Here is a 22,806-nt window from a genome sequence, read left to right on the forward strand (position 1 = left end):
TTTTTTTTCAGTCTCCTCTACGCGTAGAATGTTTTGTTTACAAATAGAAGTAGATAAATACAAAAGCGACTTAAGCCATAGAATCTTGTAATTAATAGGTGAAAATACGCTAATATGGAGAGTCTTGAATTGGACTCGACGCATGATCTATTGAATAGATATAAGACGAAAGACGGTAAAAATGATGACATTACGATTTACTCAGATGAAGAGTCGATATTTAATTCACCAAGCATAGAATTAGGTCGATCAGCTGTAAAGAATGCCAAAGGATCTTCTCCATTTAAGAGATTTGATATGGGTAGAAGTAACAGTTTGTCCCCCAGTAAGAAAGTACGAAACGACTACCAGGATCATTTGCACAGGATGAGAGGAACCAGTAACACTGGGAGCCCATTGAAACGCAATAACTACGATTTAAGTGAATATAACGATTTTGATGATATAAAAGGAATGTCGGGGTTGAATATTGATAGCCTAAGTGGATCAGATAGCACAATGGACAAGGAAATACAGAGGATATTGGATATGTCTTCGCTCAAACTTCCGAAGTTACAGGATGACCACGGGAAAGATAAGACGGAATTACTTATCAAAGAGACACACAAGCTAATAAGCACGGTTCCTGCTTCGATAACAAGTAGTAAAGAGGGCGAAGCGTATCAGAAAATGCTCACGACTTCCATAAATAAGTTGATCAAACAGGTTGAAACTATGAAACGAGACGTTGACAAGAAGGATAGCGACGCTAAATCCAACCGAATTCAACTTTCTAACCTTGAGATGAAAATGGGGCTTTATCAACGAGAAAACAGTGACTTGAAAAAGGAGCTTAATCAGGCCAAGAGAAGATCTGTTACACCCCAGAACGACACGCGTGAGAACGATCTTTTGAGAACTAAGCTCATAAAATATAGAAATTTGTACACCGAATCAGAGAGGGAGAACCAGGAGTTGAAGTCGAAGCTATCCGGCGGGAATGAATCGGCAAGACAACAAACACCGGTGCTGGAAGCCAGACCTACGAGTCAAGCAAAATCTGTTGATATACCTTCTGCAATGGCAACACCCATTGCAAGTGTCGCTTTGCTGCAAGATGCTTATAAACACCGGCTTATAGAACTACAGAATCAATTATCAGATATTATTAACGACGTTAAGGACGAACCACTACAGCCAGAAGTACAACCAATGGATGTCCCAAAGCAGCCACCTCACCAAGTGGCAGAGTCGAACGAGATACAAGATTCATATTCGCAGCCAAGTTTGCGCATGCTTGCTATTTTTGAAGATCTAGTCCGGGCGATGAAGAACGAATCAATCGAGAGCAAGCCCTTGGAAAAACAGTATATAGAAAGGCAATCGCTACCAAAAGAAACCCCCCCTAACGAGCCGATGGAAAAAGAGTCGGAGAAAGACCAAGCCAATCCAAACGACCCCGTTTTGGAGAAAATTTTGACTTCAATCGACAAAAACAACCAGATGTACAACAAGCTACTCGAAGTATTCAATTCAAACACCAAGGAGCAACAGGTCCATATTAATGAGCCAATTGTATCCCCGAAATTGGAGGAAGACCACCACATCGACCCCAGGGAACGCGAAAAGGACATTGTATTCCAATGCTATGTCTGCTGCCCACAGAACCACAAATTCCACGCCAAAAGACCGTGCAAGCGATGTTCGGCCGCATCTTCCGAAGCCTCTGGTTCTGCTGGCAATTCCGCTACCCATTCAGCCACCCATTCAGCTGGAAACTCTGCGTCTGACTCCACGTCCAACCCCCAAGTCCGCGATTCTGTCCCAAACCACATGGCCGACTTTTCTGACTCCAAAGACAACAAGACCATAAACCTCATGGGTGAATACAAGTGGACAATATAGTCCTCTTTTCCATGTACCCTATCGATAGTGTCTACAATCTAGATAGTATATACTGCATCTACGTATCTATATTCACGCAATATAATGTAATGAGCCCAAATACCTGGCCCTCTCGTTTTTCATCCTAACCCTTTCATTTTCAATTACTTTACCGTGACCCATTTTTCTCAGCCCGACCCAAGGTACCCACCTCAATTACTATACTCGAATATCCATGAAGTCTGCCATACTACACCTATACCTCCTACGCTCATTGCTTCGCCTGAGCATCAGATTGCAAAATTCTAGGGCTTTCGCGTATATACCCCTGTATCTCCCCTAATTATTTCTCAATCCACTATATTTTTATGCCAAAGTGTTCCCCCATCACACATCTAATATCAAGGCCACATCTTCTGCAACATAGGCCTATTGTGTACATGTTCTATTGATCTCTTGCTTTCTTCATCTAGTGAATGTTTACATATAATCCCGAATAGTAACCCAAACATTTTTGTGTCACATTGTTCTTTATTTACGCGGTTCCTAATTTGAGTTGAATTCATCACAGGTTTTTTCCTAACACAAGAGGATGGTGAAACAGGTATTATATTGCCAATAAACTAATATATCCCGATAAAAGTTGTTTATAATATTGCTAGTGTATTTCTAAACCAGTTGTTTTATTTAAATCACGAAAGTTAAGCCAGATTCTGTCTATAAAGACTAATTGCATTCATCCCAAATAATATTGGAAGAATTTACGTTAAGGTTGATTTAACCAAGAAAAACATAGAAAAAGAGGTATTTGACAGTAGAATGCCACAAACCGTTAACAACGAGAATGAATACAGGTTGACCCGGTCTAAAGCAATGCAGAGCCAGGGGTTGCGAGGGAACGAAGGGGGCCCAAAGACACACGCACAAACACAGACGGAGGCACAGAGCCAGAAAGGAGGACGAGGAGAGGTAATGATGGGAGATGGAAACGGAGAAACAAAAGAAGGGTTGTATAGCTTGTCACAGCACTCGTCGGACGAGGTGTTGGGGGGCACGCGAAGCTACTTGGGCGACGTCTCGAACCAGTATGGGTCGAGTGGTGTTAAGCCCAACGCGAATATGGGGTCGAAAAGACGGCCACTTGGGGGAGATAATGCTCCGTTGCAGCAGCACCAGAGGATTATGTTGAAGCCAAACAATTCGAGCACGAACACTAATCATTTACTTGCATCACAACCAAAAGATACCATCACAACGACTTCCGCGACTATTAATGACAACACTAACGGTAATATCACTTCTAATAATCACACAACTGCATCATCTTCGAACTCGTCGACCCAGAACCTCGCGGTGCCCGCCAGATTGCCACAGAAAAGACAGGCGACCGAGTCGTCTACCAATTTGGTCGAAAAATTGCACATCTCTAGCCATCACAGTAACAACGTCTCATATAAAAAGTCGAGAATCATCGACTACGAATGGCAGGACTTGGACGAAGAAGACATTGACGACCCCTTAATGGTAAGTGAGTATGTCAATGATATCTTTCCCTACTTGAGTGAGTTAGAACACAAAACATTACCTGACTCACAATACTTATTTAAACAAAAGCATTTAAAACCTAAAATGAGATCCATTCTAGTTGACTGGCTTGTTGAAATGCACACTCGATTCCGCTTGTTGCCCGAAACCTTATTCTTGGCTATAAATATCATGGATCGCTTCATGTCGCTCGAAATCGTCCAAATCGACAAATTACAACTTTTGGCTACAGGATCCTTATTCATCGCTGCTAAATACGAGGAGGTGTTTTCTCCCTCTGTTAAAAACTATGCATATTTTACCGATGGCTCATACACTGAAGACGAAATCTTACAAGCCGAAAAATATATCTTAACCATCTTGAACTTCGACCTTAACTACCCTAACCCCATGAATTTTTTAAGAAGAATCTCAAAAGCGGATGACTACGATGTCCAATCAAGAACATTAGGTAAATACTTACTAGAGATCACCATAATTGACTACAAGTTTATTGGCATGTTACCATCGTTATGTTCTGCCTCGGCCATGTACATCGCACGGTTGATCCTAGGCAAGTCTCCGGTATGGAATGGAAACTTGATCCATTATTCTGGTGGCTATAGGGTCAGCGATATGAAGGATTGCATCGAATTACTCGTCCAATACCTCATAGCACCAGTCGAGCACGATGAATTCTTCAAAAAATACGCTACTAGAAAATTCATGAAGGCCAGTATATTATGTCGAAGCTGGGCTAAAAAAATCGTGTCTGAGAATAAAGATATATTTGCTAATGATTTATTTATTAATAAGGCTGATAGTTAAAGAACAAGTACCTCTCTTTATCCTTAGGATCTACTAATAATATCATAATTATTTCACATTGCACATTAGATTGGTTTTCGCTATTTGTTGATACTACCTATTTTTTTTTTTCAGGAATATCTCCTATGTTACGTTGTTTATTTCTTGTCTCTTATGTCATTATTCATTTGCAATCATTATATATTGTTTAGGATATATAAGTTAATATAACCGTACGCTTATTAAGTCATTTTTCGAGTAGCGCGTTGTTTTTGAAACGATCAACAGAAATAAAGGTCAAATTGAAGATAAAGCTTCCTGGTAGAAACGTAAAGAATAATCAAAAAATGTTCCAAGGATCAGCGTTCTTGGTGGTTGTTTCAGAAGAATTCACTGAAGAAGAAGTGAATGATACTGTGTCGATGCTTGAACAGAATAATGCTAAGGTTTTCATAAAGGAAGAACACGACAATGAGGTTAATTATTTGGGAACCGAAGCTGTATCAAACACACCTATAGATCATATTATATGTAAAACAGTCGAGTTTATTGAATACAATTTAGCTCAGATATCCATGATTCCTATAACGACCCCTGAATGGGTATTTGACTCTGTAAGCCGAGCTAAGATTTCGAATCCTAAGGTTTACAGTCCTGATCCTAAATTGTTCTTAAAGGACACATTTGTATGTGTTGCTGATAATTTACCGGTGGGAGATAAGGAAGCTATTTATGGGGGAGTGAGAGCCTTTGGTGGCCAATATTTGGATGATTTGACGAGATATACTACGCATTTGATTGCAATGGATATGAATAACGACAAGAGTGTGATTGCCACGAGTGCAATCAATACAACTCAAGATAACGGTGATAAAATAGATATTAAGATTGTTTTGCCCCATTGGATAGACGATTGCTTGAAAATGGGGAAAAAATTAGATGAAGAGCCTTACATGTTGCCATCACCTTCCTTGTTGAATCGAACACTGGGAGCTATCGATTCGCCTGTAATTACGGATGATGATATTTTACCTATCAATTCAAGTAAGTCAAGCTTCTTGGATAATAAGCTATTCTATATTAGCCCAGACTACAACATATCTGACAGATTAACGAATGCTATAGGCGCGTTAATCAAGAAACATGGTGGTAAAGTAACGACGCAATTCAACCCCAAAGTGGTTGATATCTATATTGGACAATATAGAGCAGGCGAACCCTACATTTCGAGTTGCAAATCAAATCGTATAATAGTTGGTAATTTACAATGGCTTTATTCAATAATAGTGACTAACAAATGGAAGCTCCCTATAAATTCGAACTTGCTTCATTATCCAATACCTCCTACTCCAATACCAGAGTTTCAAAAGTTAAAAATTTCGGTTACCAACTATAGTGGCGACGCAAGATTTTACTTATCGAAGTTGATCACCATATTGGGTGGCACTTTTACTAAAACATTAACTCGTGATAACGATTTCTTAGTTGCTGCAAAACCTGAAGGTAAAAAATATGAAGCAGCTAACGTGAAATGGAAATCAGAAGATGGCAATAATATTAAGATTGTTAATCACCTTTGGCTAGAAGAGTGTTTTGCTAATTGGAAATTAATCGAGTATGAAAGACCACAGTTCCAATTTTTAGGAAACAATGCAAATGGTGTAGAGAAGTTATTATGCAAAACCAAGTTAAACCAGAATGTGCTTGAGAACTGGTATAATCTAGATAACATGGCAAGCGAGAAGGAAAATGTGGCTGATAGTATGAGTGAGGATGAATCAACGCAACCAAAAAATCGTCTAAATACGAAGACCAATACCACTAACAAGTCACCTCTGACTAATGATAGTATAACGGACGAAAATATAGAAGAGAAAGAAGAAGAAGAAGAAGAAGAAGAAGAAGAAGAAGTAAACAACAACATATTAAAGCAAAAGAGGATGAATCAATCAAGTCTGCCAATGCAAAAGTAAAAGCGTCAGCCTTACCTTCTGAGATAGGTAAAGAAGTTGACGATAAGGCTCTTCCTGAAACCCCTATAATAGGAAGAAGTGGAAGATCTGCTAAACAGAAGGCAGTTAATAAGTTACACTTGGATATGAATGACCTTAACGATTATCAGCAGATGTCAAAAAGTTCTAGGAAGATGAAATCATATATGGAAGAACTAGAAAAAAGTACCTCCGCCAAGAGAAAAGCTGATAGTGTAAACAAAGACACTGATACTATTGATACACCAGTGAAGTCCAAGAAGCGTAAACTTGAATCACCAAGGCCAGATAGTAGCAATAAAATTGTGGCAATAATTACTGGTTGCGAAAACGAAATCACATTGACACGTCAAGATACTCAGCATTTAAATCATATTGGAATCAAAGTTTTATCGGATTACTCGACAAAACAAGGAATCAACACTCTCATTGCACCTCGAATATTACGAACAGCTAAATTTTTGCGTTCTCTTAGTCAAGTGGATAAGATTATTCACCCAAATTATTTAATGGATATATTGAAAAAGTTGAATTCATCGCAGGAGATTGATGAAGAACAATTATCCAAAGAGTTTTCAATTAGTGATTATTCGCTAGACAAAGTCATATCTGTGAAGACTATTAACCAGGAGCTTGGTGTTACCAATGCCAAAGAAAACGGGTTGGCCAATCTATTGAATACCACTAACAGAGGCATAATCTTTCAGGACTTGAAGATCAACTTGTCCAATAATTTAGTTGGAGGAATACAAGTCATATCAGAAATTCTAGAAAGTCATGGGCTTTCAGGGGCCAAGAGCATTAAGTCTTTAACTGCAGCGAATACAAAAACTTTACTTACGAATGATGATGGCAAGATAATCATGGTAGCTCACAAATCGAAAGATGCCAAGTTGATCGCAAGCTTCAAGAAGAACGTACAAAATGGAGTAATTGTTGAATGGGATTGGTGTGTCAAATCTATTTTCAAGATGAAACTTGAAGATTTCGACTCATACCAACTTTGATATAGGTTAAAATGGCTTAACATATAAATCGATTAACTCGGTCTACACTTATAAGATCAGCTAAAAAGAATTTATTGAATTGAACAAACCAAAGTAAATAGATAAAGTTTTATATAAACATACCTCTTAAATTTATAATATTACGATCATGAATAGCATTTTGCTACCTAGTGAAAACACTTCAAATGTCAATTAAACTTGGACCATCGTTACGCCTCTGTTGCTGTTGCGCATTGGCATTTCCGAATCCATAGCCAGTATAGGCAGGGTTAATTTGACTTTGCTGTTGGTACCCAATGCCAGTATTTAAGAACGGATTACCAGTGGCATTCGAACTCAACTTGGCTTCATCATAGTTTTGTTTGTAACCAGTACCACTTGAATTTATAAATTGTTGAGTTTTTGTATGTTGATGAGGGATTCTTGTAGCACCGGTATTACCAAATGTATCGATACCAGTGCCTTGGGCCAATAAATTGTTCAACTCACCATGAGTGGAGTCATTAAATTTGGACGATGAGGTATTTTGCGGCTTGAGCTGCGAAGTTGGCTGGGTGAAAAATTGGGGTTGTTGTTGTTGCTGCTGTTGTTGAAGTTGCTGTTGATAGAGGTCTTGTTGTTGTTGAGAAGCTATATCATTCAAAGACTGGGAAGCTGGTTGCTGTTGAGCAGATTCACTTTGTAATGCGAATGGGTTATTCGAGCCCGTCTTCAAAGGCTGCAATTCTTGAGGTTGTTGCTGGGGTTGGGGAGCATTGAATCCAGTAAACAGAGGTTGTTGTTGTTGCATAGGATCCTGTTGTTGGTAGTATTGTTGCTGGTACAAGCCTGTGTTCATGGCATTCTGTATTGGATTGCCAAACATATCATACTGCTGTTGTGGTTGAGTTTGCTGTGGAGCAACATAGTACTGAGGTTGTTGAACATAGCCTGTGGCCATGTAATACTGAGGTTGGGCTTGTTGGTCGTCCAAATCAAGTAAGTTTTCATTTTGCTGGCGCTTCAACTTTCTCATTTCTTCCTCCTCCATCGACAACTTCAATGCAGCTTGCAAATCGTCGTCATTAGGGTTTTGGTTCTTGCGTCTGGCCTCTTCTTCGGCCGTGACCCTCGAAATTTCCAACGCCTTTTGCAATTCTTCGTCATCATCCGCTGTTGCAGGCCTGCTGTTATTGCTGTTCACAGTATTTCTTCTTGATCCCCTACGGTTTCTTCTATCACGACCCGAGCGATTTCCATATCCATTCTGTGCCCTCGCTGCCAACTCTCTTTCGTGCTGCAATCTCTCATCGTCCCTCAACAACGAAACCAATTCCTTGGCCTTCACCCGGATCACCGCCCCCTGGTCATTTTCCGCCTCGTCAAAGTGTATGAACTCCCGTAACGTCTTAATAATGTACAAATTATCCTTCGACCAGAGCACACATTTTTCAGACCCGTATCTCACCAAGTAGTCCAATACCGTCAAAGATTTGGCCACATGTCTCCAGTTTTTTCCCTTATCGTTAAGACGACGGTCAATCATGTCCATTATCTCTAAAAAGTCTGTTTGAGATTGGTACGTCCGGGATGCTATTTCTTCCATATCAAAAGTGGTCGGCCCTGATGGGTCGTTGGACGTAGCATTTCTAACGAGCACCTGCCCCGACGAATATCCACTAGTGACATTTTTAATAGAACGAACAAATGACTTCGACATGATGTGGTGCGTTCTCCGTGTATAATCGATGTATTTACCTTGTTGAATGGCGTTTTATCGATTTATGTCCCATATATGGTCCCCTTTATGTCCCAGGAGCATTTCAGAGCAAGATCGTCTGAGCCTCGTGGCTTTGTGTCATCTTCCACCATCCACCGCTTTGACCCAGGCTACAACAGCTTTCTTGTCGTCTAGCCACCTCAATTGATAGCTGAGCCACCAGTTGGAGTCTCTGGCTATCTGACCATACTAATATCAGACCCTTACCACCCCATTCGTACCCATATACACCGGGGGAGTAACACACCGGTAAACGCACGCCCATATCCCTGGGCCGTTCTGGCCCTACTTTACCTTCTCCCGATATCTGACGACGCCTGTGGGTAGATGTCCATAGCCGTCAGCACGGCTCTATTGGCAGTGGGACCAGTCGTGCTGGGTCCGTGGGACCCAGCATCTCCAGGCCTGCTGGAGCCACCCTCGCTCTTTTGCAATCGATGTCCCAAACCATTCTCCACGCCGTGCCCAGCTAACCACGCCGCTAGCCTCCCGTCTACACACTCTACTCCACGTCTTATACTCTATGCTTCATCCCCATCCCAGTGGCTACCCATTTCCACACGTGATGGCCCTTCAAACACCCCAAAAATGGCCTAAAAACCCATGATGGATTTTGCTGCTTATATAAGCAAGAGCTAAGGTTTTTCATCGACCGGAAACTAGTGGATTGTAAGCAAAACATATACTACCATAGCAAAACGCCATCATTGATTGTAATTGAAGGCATATACATATAGATATATCGGTAAGGAGCAGAAACAAGCACCGACCGTACGAATCAAAACAGCGACCACTTGGGAAGTTACGAGTGGAAAAAAACTTGGGACATAAATAGTCGAAGAGGTACTAAATAAGTGAATCGCGCATAGTATGAGTGACGTTAGAAGGTGTCGTAGATGCAAGAGAAAGAGACTTGATGATGAACCACCGGAAGTACGTCAGTATAAGACGTGTGCTAAGTGTCGGATCATTGAAAGACAGAAAAAGAAGCTGAGAAAGCCATTGGCGGAGGAAACGATGATCTATGGGATGAAGCAGTTCCAGCAGCAGAACCAGAATGCCAATTTTATTCACGATGATATATTCATGGACGATGATGTGTTCAGTGGAGGTGTGCGTAATAGTGCCAGACGGTACGAGGGCGACGGGGTGGTGAATCCGCTGCAACAGCAGCTGCAACACCAACAGCAGTTCTACCAGTTCCAGCCCCAACAGACATCGCACGTTGCAATGCCTACGGTGTCGCAGGTGCCGGTGGCACCGCTCCACCAGGTACAGCACCAGGTGCAACAGCAACAGGTACAGCAGCAACACCAGGTTCAACAACAACAAGCCCATAGGGCCCACCAACAGCACATGCGTAACATGCCGGTCCAGGTATCGATGCCCGAAACAGTTTCCCAGCAACCAATTAACTGTGAGATCTGTTCTACCAAGTTGGACCATAACGATGAACTCAATATGAACTACAGACTCTGCTTGGAGTGCTACTCGAACCCGTTCAGACAGGACAACGTGTATGGTAATTACAATGAGTTTTTGATGGCCATCACCACACACAAGTACAAGGATATAAAGAACTACATCTACATCAAGGAGACCGACAAGACGTTTTCAGATCACTTGGTATATCAAAATAGACCGATCAACAGTGAAAGGCTGTACCGGGAGTTTATTTTAGAGAACATCCAGATCATCTACCTCGACCCTATAATTGCATCTCTCGGGTGCAAATTCAACAGGGTTTCGTCTAATGTATCAGAAACCAACTCTCTCCCACCCGTGTTCAATCCCGTTATCAACCAGTACCAATATAAAAACACTAAGCCTATCAGATCGTACCACAAGTACTACAAGGAATCGGCATGTGACGCTAACATCTACATGACATTCGATTTCTCCACCAACATCTTGACCATCAAGTTAAACCAAAAGGTGTTCAACAACTCGAGCAACTACCCTTCGAAATTTATCGACTTAGTGCACTCGATCTTGAAGTCGCTAGCAGCACAGGACTCCAAATCCAATGTCGGATACAACTACCACACAGCCCTTATAATATTCGACGAGTTGATAAAAAATAAGTACTCGTATCCCCCAGATATTCAGCAATTTCTTTCTACCTGCAACAGCTCCGACTTTGCCAGAGACTTCATCAATTTCGAAGAAACCACCGAGGTAGATGCCACTAAGAAGAAGGACCCTCTCCCCACCAAAGAAGACGAAGCAGACCAGCCGGTTCCAGACCAAGTCCACGGCGATGCTCGCCAAGTCTCCCACGTTACTCACGTTGATGAAGAAGAAGAGGACGAAGACGAAGAAGATGATGTAGAGGAGGATGAAGAAGACGAAGACGAAGAAGACGATCGTATGTCTCAATCTACTTCCAATGTTCTTCCAAAAGACCAATCCCGCGATCACACGGATACTCCAAGCGAGACTCCAATCGTGCCCTCCGAGCCTCAACCACAAATTAACCCTACAGTTAACTCTGATTCCGCTCAAAATGGTCTCTATCCGAAGCCTACAGGCGAGAATTTGGATCCTGCCTTCGGACAATAGCAATAGTTGTATAATTGTAGTTGTATAATTAATAAATTGTTTTTCTATATATTTATAGCATAGCATAATCTATTTCGCGTAGGACTAAGAAAAAAATTTGATTCGTTTGATCCTGAGTTTTTCTTTCCTCTTTATCAACCGATAATACCATGAAATTGACAATTGTCTTATCAGCCGTTATAGGGTTGGTTTCTACAGTCCAGGGCATTTGGTTGGATACCAACAATGTAACTAATTTGAAGGAAGTCAGTGCATTATTCGCTGAAGGTTTGCTCGACTACTATGATGGTAATAAATACGGAGGGACCATTGGTATGTTCTCGTGGCCATATTATTGGTGGGAAGCCGGTGGAGCATGGGGATCCCTCATTGATTATACTTACTATATGGAAAATGACACGTTTGTGCCAATGATTAAGGAGGCATTGGAGTATCAGACAGGGGACGATCTCAATTATATTCCACTCAACCAATCTACCACAGAAGGTAACGATGATCAAGGTTTCTGGGGAATTGCAGTCATGGCAGCAGCTGAAAAGAATTTCAGTAATCCAAATGACGAAAAGAAGCAATGGTTGGCCTTGACGCAAGCTGTGTTCAACACAATGACTGCGAGATGGGACCACAAAGAATGCCACGGAGGATTGAGATGGCAGATTTTCCAGTGGAATTCGGGTTACGACTACAAGAACTCAGTTTCCAACGGTTGTCTTTTTAACCTCGGGGCTAGGTTGGCCAGATTCACCAGTAACGATACTTACATGGAGTGGGCTGAAAAAGTGTGGGACTGGATGTACGGTATTGGATTGTTAACTGAAGGAGAACACTGGTATGTCTACGATGGTGTCACTGTTGGTGGTAACTGTAGTGATATCACCAAATTACAATGGACATATAACCAAGGATTAATGATGTCGGGATGTGCTTTCTTATACAATTACACCGAGGACGAATTATGGTATAATCGTACCATGAGATTGTTAAGTGGTGCACAAGTCTTCTTCAAGGATAATGTGATGTACGAAGCCGCTTGCCAGGACTCCAACAACTGTAACCAGGATCAACGTTCATTCAAGGCATACTTTTCTCGTTTCTTGGGATTAACGTCTGTCATGGTGCCAGATACTGAACCAGTTATTTCTGAGTGGTTGATTACCTCCGCCAACGCTGCAGCCAAGAACTCGTGTACCGGGGGTAGTGATTGGCATACTTGTGGGTTGAATTGGCAGAACGGAACCTGGGACGGATATTACGGCCTTGGTGAGCAAATGAGTGCATTGGAAGTCGTCACTAATTTAAGAGTCCACGATCTTCCTCCACCATACACTGCTAATAATGGTGGTTCATCTAAGGGTAATCCTTCTGGTGGTTATGCTGTTACAAATACCAATACTTCTCCATTAAATTTGGATAAAGGTGATACAGCTGGTGCCAGTATTATCACTGTTATTATTGCTGCTTCGCTCATAGGATCGGGTGTCTGGTTAATTCTATAGTATATGTATATTTCTGTTCAGTTCTAAGCTCTATTTATATGTTTTTCGTGTAGTTTTAGAAAAATTTACATTTATTTGTTATGTTAGTATTAATGCTATATAAAAAAAATGAGGTCGACTGACCGACTTATACCGGTGGCGATGTAAGAACTCACATTGTTGATAAACACATATTTAGTTAATTATACTGTAAATATGAGTTCTGACGATCAGTTTACGTCTATACAATGGGATAGAGATGAAGTAGGGTCTAATAAAGAGACAAAAGTGAATAAACAGGAGACAATTACTGAAGATGATGAGCATCATAATAATGATAACGAAGATAAGGATAAGGACACAACCGTGCAGAATAGGGTCGAAAACCCTCAGGAAGATGAAGAAGCTAATGAAAATAATGATCCTTCAGACTCATTGATTCTATCCAAGACTGGAGATGAAATTATAGCCAATGTTGAATCTCAAAACGAAGGTGACCACACTATGAGTGAACCAGGTATTAAGGTACCAACGTCTGATAGTCTGGGTGAATCGTACGAAATTAAGGTTTCTGTTACGTCACCATTAAGAGATTTAGACAGTTCGTCGAAACCGTACATTTCGTATTTATTGACAACTACCACTGATCATCCGTCTGTGTTGAAGCTTTCATCTGTGAAGAAAGAGGAGGGTAGAAATACCGTCGAAGTCACAGCGAGAAGAAGATATGGTGACTTCAGGTTTCTCTATGACTGCTTGAGCAACGATCACCCTGAAGTAATGATGCCACCGTTGCCTTCTAAGCTGAACTTTAAGTATTTGACGGGTGATACTTTCAGTACAGAGTTTGTTCACAAGAGATTGCACTCGTTAGATCGGTTTGTGCGTTTCATCACTAGTCATAAGGTTTTGTCTCAGCTGTCCATTTTCCATTTATTTGTTAGTGATTCTGCGGACTGGTCGACATTCCAAAAGAACTTGAAGATCAGCAAAGTGGGCGTACAAGAATCAGATGCAGATAAGGGTAACTCTTCAATGACATCGAACGTGGTGAACAAAGTAGTTAATGAAGAGCTTTTGACCGAAACTATAATGAACTTTTTGACCCCGTCAAAGCATAAACGAGAGACTAACAAGGAAATTCTTGAAATCAGTGATAAATTGAAAAAGCTTTATGAAAATTTAATCAAATTGGATAAGATATTTACAAAGTTGAACAAGAAGAATCATGATTTGAGTGTTGATTACGAACAATTTCTGCAGCAAATTATGAAACTATCAGTGATCCAGAATTCTCCAGAGGAACTGACCGAGCCCTCCACCTCTGAAATCAACGAACAGAAACAGTTTGCGACTAACTTCAAAGTATTCGCTTCATCACTCTCATATTTCCTGGATAATTGGTCCAACTTGCATAAATACATAGACGAATCATTTTTGGTATCTTTGAAAGATTGCGCCAAGTATATCATAAGTTTGACCAATCTCATCGAGTTGCAGCATAATAAGAAAATAGACCTTCAAGTATTGCAGGATTATCTTAACAAAGCCAAGGCCGAATTACAGGGCTTGGGAGGGTCTCACAGCGCTCCTCCAAACCCAATTATAGCCCACAACAGTGGAATAGTCAATAACACCACTCAGCTCATCAGAGACACATTATCTACGTCGGCCACCCCAAATATCGGCTCATCCGTCACTGAAAGCAAAGTCACCAAGTTGCAAAACAAAATAGCCGAATTGGAAAACGAAATCTCCGTACAGTCACAGTTGGTCCTCGACTTGACAAACAAGATAATCAATGAGGAATATCCAAACTGGGATAAGTTCAACAAGGTTGAGTTGAAGGAATCCTTACTTGGTCTATGCAATGAGGAAATTAACTTCTACAAGGGTCTAGTGGAAAATTGGAGTGACGTTGAATTGAAATTACTTAAAAGATTAGACGAATTGAAATAATTGTCTATCAATTATCGCCTTGGTTGCTTTATTATTCATCCATTCAATTCTTGTTCTGTAATATTCTTACATAGTTAGTACTACTTTTTACATATGCATATTGCAACTTTTCTACTATTATCTGTAATTTAAATAACAACTAGCCATTTTTAATGATCTTCAGCATCTCTCCTTCTGTCCAAAAACTATCGGCGATCTTTAATTGCCATATATCTGGCTTAGTTGTCATCATCAATAAAATTTGCAATAGCACTTCCAGGCAATGCCGCGATTACCAGACTCCCGGTAAAAAAGTCTGAGGATTTCTTAGTTTTGATCTTATTATCATCATTTATTATTACCACAGAAGCCACATTTAGGAGATATATCAAGCATCAATGCAGGTAATATATCATAAGAAGCTCAGTGTGATAACTGGGTTATTTCTTTTGTCGTTAATTAATTTAGTTTCGGGTTATGTTACAAAGTTTAATGAAATTAATTCTCAGGTTTGTTCGGGTATATACTCTAAGCATGATTGGGGTGGAAGCTTTAAACCAAGCATTGGAATAAAATTGTTTGGATATGGTAAAGATAAATATAAGCCAAACTCAAAGGATCAAAAAGAGGATGAAGACATTTCTGTGAGTTATGTGATCTTTGAATATAAGGACTTGGGAAACATTGGGTATGATCTTGGAGATGGGAATCATAAATACATTTGTGACGATTATGCAATTAATGAATTAAAAATTTGTGACAAGAAACAGAAGGGTAAGTTTATTATCCAATCTACATCTCCTAACTCGACAATTATGACTTCGACACTCAACCATCTTGGTCCGGCAAACATTCAATACAATGTATCAAGATCTGGTTACTATTGTATTTCGACTGTTTCGATGAACGATAAGAGTTATTCGGGGGCAATGAACTTCCAGAATGCGTTCGGCCACTTGAGTGCTAGTGAAATTCCAAAGTTGCCAGCATATGGTATATTGACTATATTCTACGCCATCGCGTTGGCCTTGTACGGATTCCAGTTTTACAAGAAAAGAAATCAGAACCAGATTTTGCCTTTGCAAAGATATTTATTAGCCATGCTTGGATTCTTGACTTTTGATACCATTGTTGTTTGGTCGTATTATGACTTAGTGAACAGAACTAGGAATCCTCTGGCCGGATTTGTGACATTCTATATGTTCTTTCTTTCGTTTATGAATGCGGCTAAGATTTCTTTTTCATTTTTCTTGTTATTATGTATTTCATTGGGTTATGGTGTTGTTGTGCTTAAATTAAAGAAGAGTGTCATGTTGAAATGTAAAATATTGGCTGGTTGTCACTTTGTTGCCACAATGGTCTACTTAGTTTCAAATTACTACAATGGATCATCGTACACCACAGCATCTGGATCTTCTTCTATAGATGGTTCTGGATCTGGTGATTTGCTTGGGTTGTTGCCATTGATCCCAGTTACGATAACTTTGACAGCATACTATTTGGCAGTATTAATATCAATTAAGAAGACTACAGCAAACTTGCACAAACAACGTCAAATCATTAAATTACAACTATACCAAAACTTATTCAGAATTATCTTCCTCTCTGTTGTTTTAACATTTGGAGGATTGATTTTATCCTCGTTTATCTATTTGAGTATGTCCACAACTGAAATGATTGAGCAACATTGGAAAGGTGCCTTCTTTATTTTTGATTTCTGGCCAAGTGTTGTCTTCTATGGTGTTTTCATGGGAGTTGCTTGGTTATGGAGACCAACAGAAACTAGTTACATGTTGGCAATTTCGCAACAATTGTCCACAGAAGAGACTGCCGATAATGAGGATGGTGAAGCTGATATTGGACAAGGATACCATCAGGGTCATGAATTTGAATTAGATGATTTATCTTTGATAAGTCATAGCGACCATGAAAACGAAGCTCCTGGTGATCATGATAGTTTTGAATTATCAAGAGATGATAATCCTCCTCCACAATATAGTGAAACGGAAGACGCAAATAAGAAGTCAAAAAAGTCAGAGGAACCTACAGATACTGGTAATACACTCTTTGAATTAGGAGAAGAGAGCGATGATGAACATAAGGATGATGATCGCTTAAATAGTAAATAAAACATATAGAGAAAGATTAAAATAATAAACAAATTCTTTCATTTATTCTATTATGTAATTTATATAGATGAACTATAAGCCGGCCCAAATTGAACCACCATTTTTATGCACTTCTTTAGCTAATTCTTCAACTTGGCCGTTCCATTTGCATAAATGATTGTACAATACATTGACTTGATCTAAGTTCAAGATTCTTGGTTGCAACCAGGTTACCACCAACACTTCGTCAATTTGATTGATATATCCTTTTATAAGATTCAATGAGAAACATTTGATAATCAAGTGTTCCACATCATTAACAGGGGTACCAGTAAATTCTGAAATCTCCTTAAAGTTTAATTGTTTGTTTGTAGTGGACTTCATTGAAATCAATTCTAATAATGACATTATAATAACCTTTTGCTTTAAGAATACTTCGTAAGTTTTCAAAAATGGAGACTTTTGGAATCCAATTGCCAACCACTTATTAAAATTCTTCAAATTACCAGAATTTAAATTATGGATCAAGTTATATAACCAATCGTATTGTGAGTCCTTGAAGCAGTTTAAAATATCATGCAAAAGTAATTCACCAAAGTTATAAATCTTATCTCCCAATAGGGCAGAAATACAGAGATCGTAGCAAAGCTTTTGTTGTTCTTCGATCGATAAGTTTTTGTTTTCAATCGATGATAAATATAATAATCCATTCAAGTAAAATAAGTTGTAGTTTTCATTAATCTTGTACAATTGACATTTAGTAAGGTAAAACGCTGAATTGATCTTGGAGCTGAATTCGTTTTCGAACGTGCTTTCGAACTTGGGATTTAAATGCTCTAAAATAGCCTCTGATTTTTCCAAATTGTTCAATATTAAGTAGTAACGGGCTATCTGCAAATCGATGTAAATTATAGATTCATCATTATTGATTGTTTCCTCGATGCTTTCCGACTTATTAGTGTGACTGTTTCTCAATTGCTTTACGAAGCTTTCCTTCAATTCCAATAACTTGTTCAAGCATTCGTCCTTATTATCTTCGAAACTAGCCAACAAGAAATCAACAACTTGAATCGAATTCAATTTCTGAGAAAATTGACTGATGAAAAGATCATAAATCTTGATTCTTAATCGATTATTTTTCGATTCTGGGTTTTCATAAAATTCATTTAATGTTAATGTTAATTGATGATATAATTTTCTTTCAAAATAGTCTTCCAATTGGTAAAAAATATTAATTAATTCATTTGATTCTGTTTCCAGCCTCAATGTACTTAATACGGTGTATACGTCGTAGTCGACATCCATAGCAGACATATTTATTTGCTTTTACAAGAGAATATTGATCATAGTCTTTATCTTGCCACCTTATTTTGTGAACCATGTTGAATGGTTATGGTAGTGCATATATCAAATATTCGTATAATGGGTATAACGATTGCAAAAACCATGTAATCGTGGCAATCTTGACAATAATATAGACGTGTATACGATCGGGGAGTTATATTGGTATTATAGATATTAGAACGTTGTAAACCACTTGCTCCTTGGGGCCATTTTGAGGTACAGAAGATATTTTTGTGATGCAAGTAGACACTAGTAGTAACCAAGTTCTAGGTTCCTAAATACTTTCAGTGTGGGATTAGGATGTCTTTCTTAGTATCACACTGATGCTATAAAGGATTTTAATTAGGCACGAAAGTATTTGTTTGGTCTATCATGCAACTTTTTTATTTTAACTGATTTTTACATAGATTCTCAATATTTACACAGATGCAATAGTAACAAGTGATAAGTGAAGAATTTGTCCTATACATACACCAGAAGCATAATAATCGTATACACATATCTATTATATTTCGAAATAACGAAAGCTTTACTTTGACCTCTTTTAGCGATATTTTTAATCACTGCAAATAACCTTTAAGATTTATTGTTCAAAATGCTGACATTATTAGTCTTACATAAAAAATAGCTTAGAAACTGTTTATTAGAGATAAGATAAACATATCTCCAACACTCCAAGTCCCGTGGATCACAGTCAACAGTGAATAACAAAAGCACAGACGTTAGCTTTGTTAGCCACTAACATAACTTGTGAGATCAGCACCATACTCTGCCCAATTGGTTACTATTACTAAAAACACTGGGAATACTTTACTGTGTTTCAGTTGCATAATCCCTCTTCCATATGTCTTGAAGGAGATATTAGCCAACTATGTTTGACCTTCTATCAATGTATATAGATCAATGGGTGAAAAATTTCGATTATATGCCGTACTATATCAAAATCAAGTATTTTTATTGATCTAGTTGGTATTTGATTACTATAGTAAACGTAAAGCATGGCATCCCCAATTTTGATATCCAATCCTTCAAATAGCGTGTCTATACTCGCTATAATCAGAGGTATTCAGTTAGCATTGCTTGGTGGATATAGATCGTTGCAAAACCGACAGATATATGAAATTGATGTCTGCTGTTTTGCTTTGCGGTTGATCCAAATTTCGATTATTGTACAAATTATATTATGGATCCCTACTTACGTGTGCAGACTTGCTACATATATGTTGTCTTATTTATTTCATTGGAGCATAGATGTTGATGTTGATTATTTACTTACGGTACTAAATATGAATTACGTGATTATCTCATCGGTACGATTTTTTGAACCAAGATTAGATGGTATTTTCCTCATGTCACTACTGTTCATGGACGAAAAATCAAATCAGCTGTACTATGAGAACTTGATGCGGTTGTCAATTGATCATACCGAAGATTTGGAGTCTCATATATCCATTTTTACAAGCATTAAACACAAGTATAACAATTCGATCCGTTTTCGAAATTTTGTTAAGACAAACATCAAAACCATGCTAAGCACCCTCTTAATTTATTTTGCATGCCATAAAAGTTCTAAATTAGAAAAAATTATTATTATTGTGCTTTCGTTTCAGAACTTTGACGACAAAATTGGCACAGTTTCAACATTGATATTGCTGGTTATTTTATCAATCATTCCAAAATACTATAGTTTACAGTTCATCACAGGCTTCTGCGGATCTTGCAACTTAATACAAGACTTATTATATCCATACTTTACCAGAATTAATTTGAACAAATTGGAAAAAAATCAGTGGATCAGATCAAGAGAGGGATTATTGCTTGGATTCAGTTTTTGCTATTTCCTAATTATAAGGAAGTTACCTTGGATAGGCCTTCTTATTTATGTAATTGCTGAAGCAAGCACTGCATACTTGGTAACTAAAATTTCAGCCCCTCCACCAGAGAAGCCAAATCAACTAATTAATTGGAGTTCTACCCAGTTGATTTGGAGTATTGAGGATCAAAGTCGTATTTTAGACGGAAATTTCATTTTTGATAAAGGATTCATGCCATTTCCTGGTTCGTTCTTTTTCTATCCACCAACTAACTAATCTCGTATTTTTTATTTCCACTGTATATACAGAAATCTAGAGTTTCCATTAACGTATTTGCCATCCAGCTTTCTTCAGGCATATGTTCATAGATTATATAGTTGAACATTTTTAATTCATCCACTTTATTTTTCAACTCCAATATTGGCAAGAATGTTAATTTACATCTACTCCATTTATGATTAGTAGTGGAAGTAACCATATCCGTAGTATCATCTTCTATAATGTCATTGATTGAAACACGGAAGGATTCTTCAAAAAATCTAGTACTTAGCTTAATTTCTGCATCTATTGGGAACTTTGATTCAAATTTTGTATCAGTCTCTGACATAATGAGGTAATAGTTAATAACTATGAATTGATCTAGTTTCGAAGTTATTTGAGGATTATTTTGATTTACAAACGAAATTATCAACTTGCATAGGTGCTTTATTATGATTTTTTCGATTTGTTTCTGCTCATGGTCAATGTGGCGACTAACTTCACTTAAATTATCGAGATCGGGAAATCTAGATGTCAAAATACCCAAAGATTTTAATACGATAGTATTGAAATTAAACAAATATTGTAAATTTTTAATTGTAGCATTTTCAATAAAATTTATCATCAAATACTTTCTAAAATCTTCAATATTGCTAATATCAATCATGACATCTTTTATATCAATGAAATTATTTGCCTTAAAACTCTGAATACTTTCATTAAAAGTATTTATTTCGTCTTGTTTATTATCACTAATCAACTTTGGAAACTTGGGAATTTCATTATATTTATTAAACCACAATTGATTTAAATAGCTCAAAGACGTGCATGAGAGCTTGTTACCTTCGACCTGGGAATATAATTCTCTTATAGGTATGAAACCAATGTTAAATTCGAATTTAGATAAAATTGTGTAGTTCAATACGTTCTTAGGATAAATTCTATAAATAATAGAAACAAGTCCATTTGAATTCAATCTTGTGCAATAATTGATAAAATTGCCTTCAACCACGTTACTCAAGAAGGGTGTTGTTGCATTATTTTCTGATTCTTCTACATCATGTTGTTTTGAATTATAAAGCTGATACTTATGCAAGTTTTTTGATACAAATTTGGTTAGGCTATTATGAGGTACCTTTGGTTGGAGCTTTCCAGTTTTTAACTCAAATTGAACTAGTTCAAATTGCCCTGTCTCAAAGGCAATATTTATATCCAAGATACTCTCATTTTCTGTGACATCGAACGTCCCTGTTACCAATGAAGATGTAGATAAATCATGATTAGCCTCACGAATATTTTTCATTGTATCAATCGTGAAAACTTTTAATTTTTGAGTATTAGTTATCATAAGAAGCATGGTATTTCCTACTTGATGAAAGTCGCATTGACTTATCAAAAATCTTGAGCTCTTCTGTAAGCATACAGGTTCTGAGCTATCAATGGAATTAGAATTCAGATCGAACGTGAGTTCATATAAAATCACTGAGTTTGTTGAAGTGGTTACAACGAGATAGCTATGATATTTCTCCGCTTTGATATACCACGGGGACCAAGAATGTTTGAAAATGGCTTCACCAATATTAATATTGAGGAGAACAGGTAAGCCAGTATATAATTCACAAATTGAAATACTATTATTTGCCAATCCCAAGCTCAAAAAGAGTCTTGCCTCGTTATTACTAGTTATTTGATTGAAGCGAAAGCTTTGAACTTTTAGAGATAAATATTGTTCGTAATTCATACTTATTTCTCCACCCGAAAAGCTTTCTTCTGGTAGATGTAACTTTGATAACAATTCTTGGAAGACATTTATCTTTACCGCATAGTTACTTGGTCTGAGATTAGATCTTTGAAGAATCAACAACTCAGATGTGTTGAATAATACACCCAAATAACAATCTTTAGATGTAGGACTTAACGGCGACCAATAATGACTGGTTATAAGTGGTTCAGTGATTCTCCCGAAGCTAAAATTTTCATTAGCAGATTCAATAATAATATTATCTAAGTTTCTCAAATTCAAGCTGTCAATGCTTTCCGAGTCTAATATACTGCTAATATCAAAAAGCTTTTTAGGATCAAGCATAGTGAATGAAGATGATCCATCGCCATAATTTGAGCTGGTGATACTTTGATGAATTAATGGGAGCTTTGGATCCAATATTGTGAGCTGACTACCATTATTTATAGCTAGCTGCAGATTTTCTGACCATTGAAGAGGGTCAGTTATTCCACCAGCTACATTGGCTCTACCAATTGGAATATTTTTAATCATAATGCCTTATTATTTCCAATTACAATCTCTTATATTCCATCATCATAACAAAAACCTTTGTTTTGATAACGCGGTAAAAAC

The 22,806-nt window shown here is 38.1% G+C and overlaps 11 protein-coding genes across 11 annotated transcripts; 8 read left to right on the forward strand and 3 right to left on the reverse strand.

Moving 5' to 3' along the window:
• Nucleotides 1-114: 114 nt before the first annotated feature.
• On the forward strand, nucleotides 115-1,884 carry AC631_03692 (uncharacterized protein; the record flags this gene model as incomplete). The annotated part of the gene is made up of 1 exon (XM_015612521.1): nucleotides 115-1,884. One exon carries the CDS (start codon nucleotides 115-117, stop codon nucleotides 1,882-1,884), a length of 1,770 nt encoding a protein of 589 aa, XP_015466653.1.
• Nucleotides 1,885-2,682: 798 nt separating this feature from the next.
• Nucleotides 2,683-4,215, forward strand: CLB2 (B-type cyclin; the record flags this gene model as incomplete). The annotated part of the gene is made up of 1 exon (XM_015612522.1): nucleotides 2,683-4,215. One exon carries the CDS (start codon nucleotides 2,683-2,685, stop codon nucleotides 4,213-4,215), a length of 1,533 nt encoding a protein of 510 aa, XP_015466654.1.
• A 326-nt stretch (nucleotides 4,216-4,541) lies between these two features.
• Nucleotides 4,542-6,167, forward strand: AC631_03694 (uncharacterized protein; the record flags this gene model as incomplete). Its single annotated transcript, XM_015612523.1, has 1 exon — nucleotides 4,542-6,167. The coding sequence occupies one exon, from the start codon at nucleotides 4,542-4,544 to the stop codon at nucleotides 6,165-6,167; it is 1,626 nt and encodes a 541-aa protein (XP_015466655.1).
• Nucleotides 6,168-6,292: 125 nt separating this feature from the next.
• Nucleotides 6,293-7,192, forward strand: AC631_03695 (uncharacterized protein; the record flags this gene model as incomplete). The annotated part of the gene is made up of 1 exon (XM_015612524.1): nucleotides 6,293-7,192. One exon carries the CDS (start codon nucleotides 6,293-6,295, stop codon nucleotides 7,190-7,192), a length of 900 nt encoding a protein of 299 aa, XP_015466656.1.
• Nucleotides 7,193-7,373: 181 nt separating this feature from the next.
• Nucleotides 7,374-8,891, reverse strand: AC631_03696 (epsin; the record flags this gene model as incomplete). The annotated part of the gene is made up of 1 exon (XM_015612525.1): nucleotides 7,374-8,891. The coding sequence occupies one exon, from the start codon at nucleotides 8,889-8,891 to the stop codon at nucleotides 7,374-7,376; it is 1,518 nt and encodes a 505-aa protein (XP_015466657.1).
• A 930-nt stretch (nucleotides 8,892-9,821) lies between these two features.
• On the forward strand, nucleotides 9,822-11,513 carry AC631_03697 (uncharacterized protein; the record flags this gene model as incomplete). The annotated part of the gene is made up of 1 exon (XM_015612526.1): nucleotides 9,822-11,513. The coding sequence occupies one exon, from the start codon at nucleotides 9,822-9,824 to the stop codon at nucleotides 11,511-11,513; it is 1,692 nt and encodes a 563-aa protein (XP_015466658.1).
• A 149-nt stretch (nucleotides 11,514-11,662) lies between these two features.
• Nucleotides 11,663-13,009, forward strand: DCW1 (putative mannan endo-1,6-alpha-mannosidase; the record flags this gene model as incomplete). Its single annotated transcript, XM_015612527.1, has 1 exon — nucleotides 11,663-13,009. The coding sequence occupies one exon, from the start codon at nucleotides 11,663-11,665 to the stop codon at nucleotides 13,007-13,009; it is 1,347 nt and encodes a 448-aa protein (XP_015466659.1).
• A 195-nt stretch (nucleotides 13,010-13,204) lies between these two features.
• SNX4 (Snx4p) lies at nucleotides 13,205-14,947 on the forward strand (the record flags this gene model as incomplete). Its single annotated transcript, XM_015612528.1, has 1 exon — nucleotides 13,205-14,947. The coding sequence occupies one exon, from the start codon at nucleotides 13,205-13,207 to the stop codon at nucleotides 14,945-14,947; it is 1,743 nt and encodes a 580-aa protein (XP_015466660.1).
• A 377-nt stretch (nucleotides 14,948-15,324) lies between these two features.
• AC631_03700 (uncharacterized protein) lies at nucleotides 15,325-17,055 on the forward strand (the record flags this gene model as incomplete). The annotated part of the gene is made up of 1 exon (XM_015612529.1): nucleotides 15,325-17,055. One exon carries the CDS (start codon nucleotides 15,325-15,327, stop codon nucleotides 17,053-17,055), a length of 1,731 nt encoding a protein of 576 aa, XP_015466661.1.
• A 72-nt stretch (nucleotides 17,056-17,127) lies between these two features.
• AC631_03701 (proteasome regulatory particle lid subunit) lies at nucleotides 17,128-18,348 on the reverse strand (the record flags this gene model as incomplete). The annotated part of the gene is made up of 1 exon (XM_015612530.1): nucleotides 17,128-18,348. The coding sequence occupies one exon, from the start codon at nucleotides 18,346-18,348 to the stop codon at nucleotides 17,128-17,130; it is 1,221 nt and encodes a 406-aa protein (XP_015466662.1).
• A 2,112-nt stretch (nucleotides 18,349-20,460) lies between these two features.
• On the reverse strand, nucleotides 20,461-22,725 carry AC631_03702 (uncharacterized protein; the record flags this gene model as incomplete). The annotated part of the gene is made up of 1 exon (XM_015612531.1): nucleotides 20,461-22,725. One exon carries the CDS (start codon nucleotides 22,723-22,725, stop codon nucleotides 20,461-20,463), a length of 2,265 nt encoding a protein of 754 aa, XP_015466663.1.
• Nucleotides 22,726-22,806: the final 81 nt, after the last annotated feature.

The sequence above is a fragment of the Debaryomyces fabryi genome (genome assembly GCF_001447935.2).
Source record: "Debaryomyces fabryi strain CBS 789 chromosome Unknown contig00083, whole genome shotgun sequence".
In the NCBI taxonomy this organism is placed as follows: Eukaryota; Fungi; Ascomycota; class Pichiomycetes; order Serinales; family Debaryomycetaceae; genus Debaryomyces; species Debaryomyces fabryi.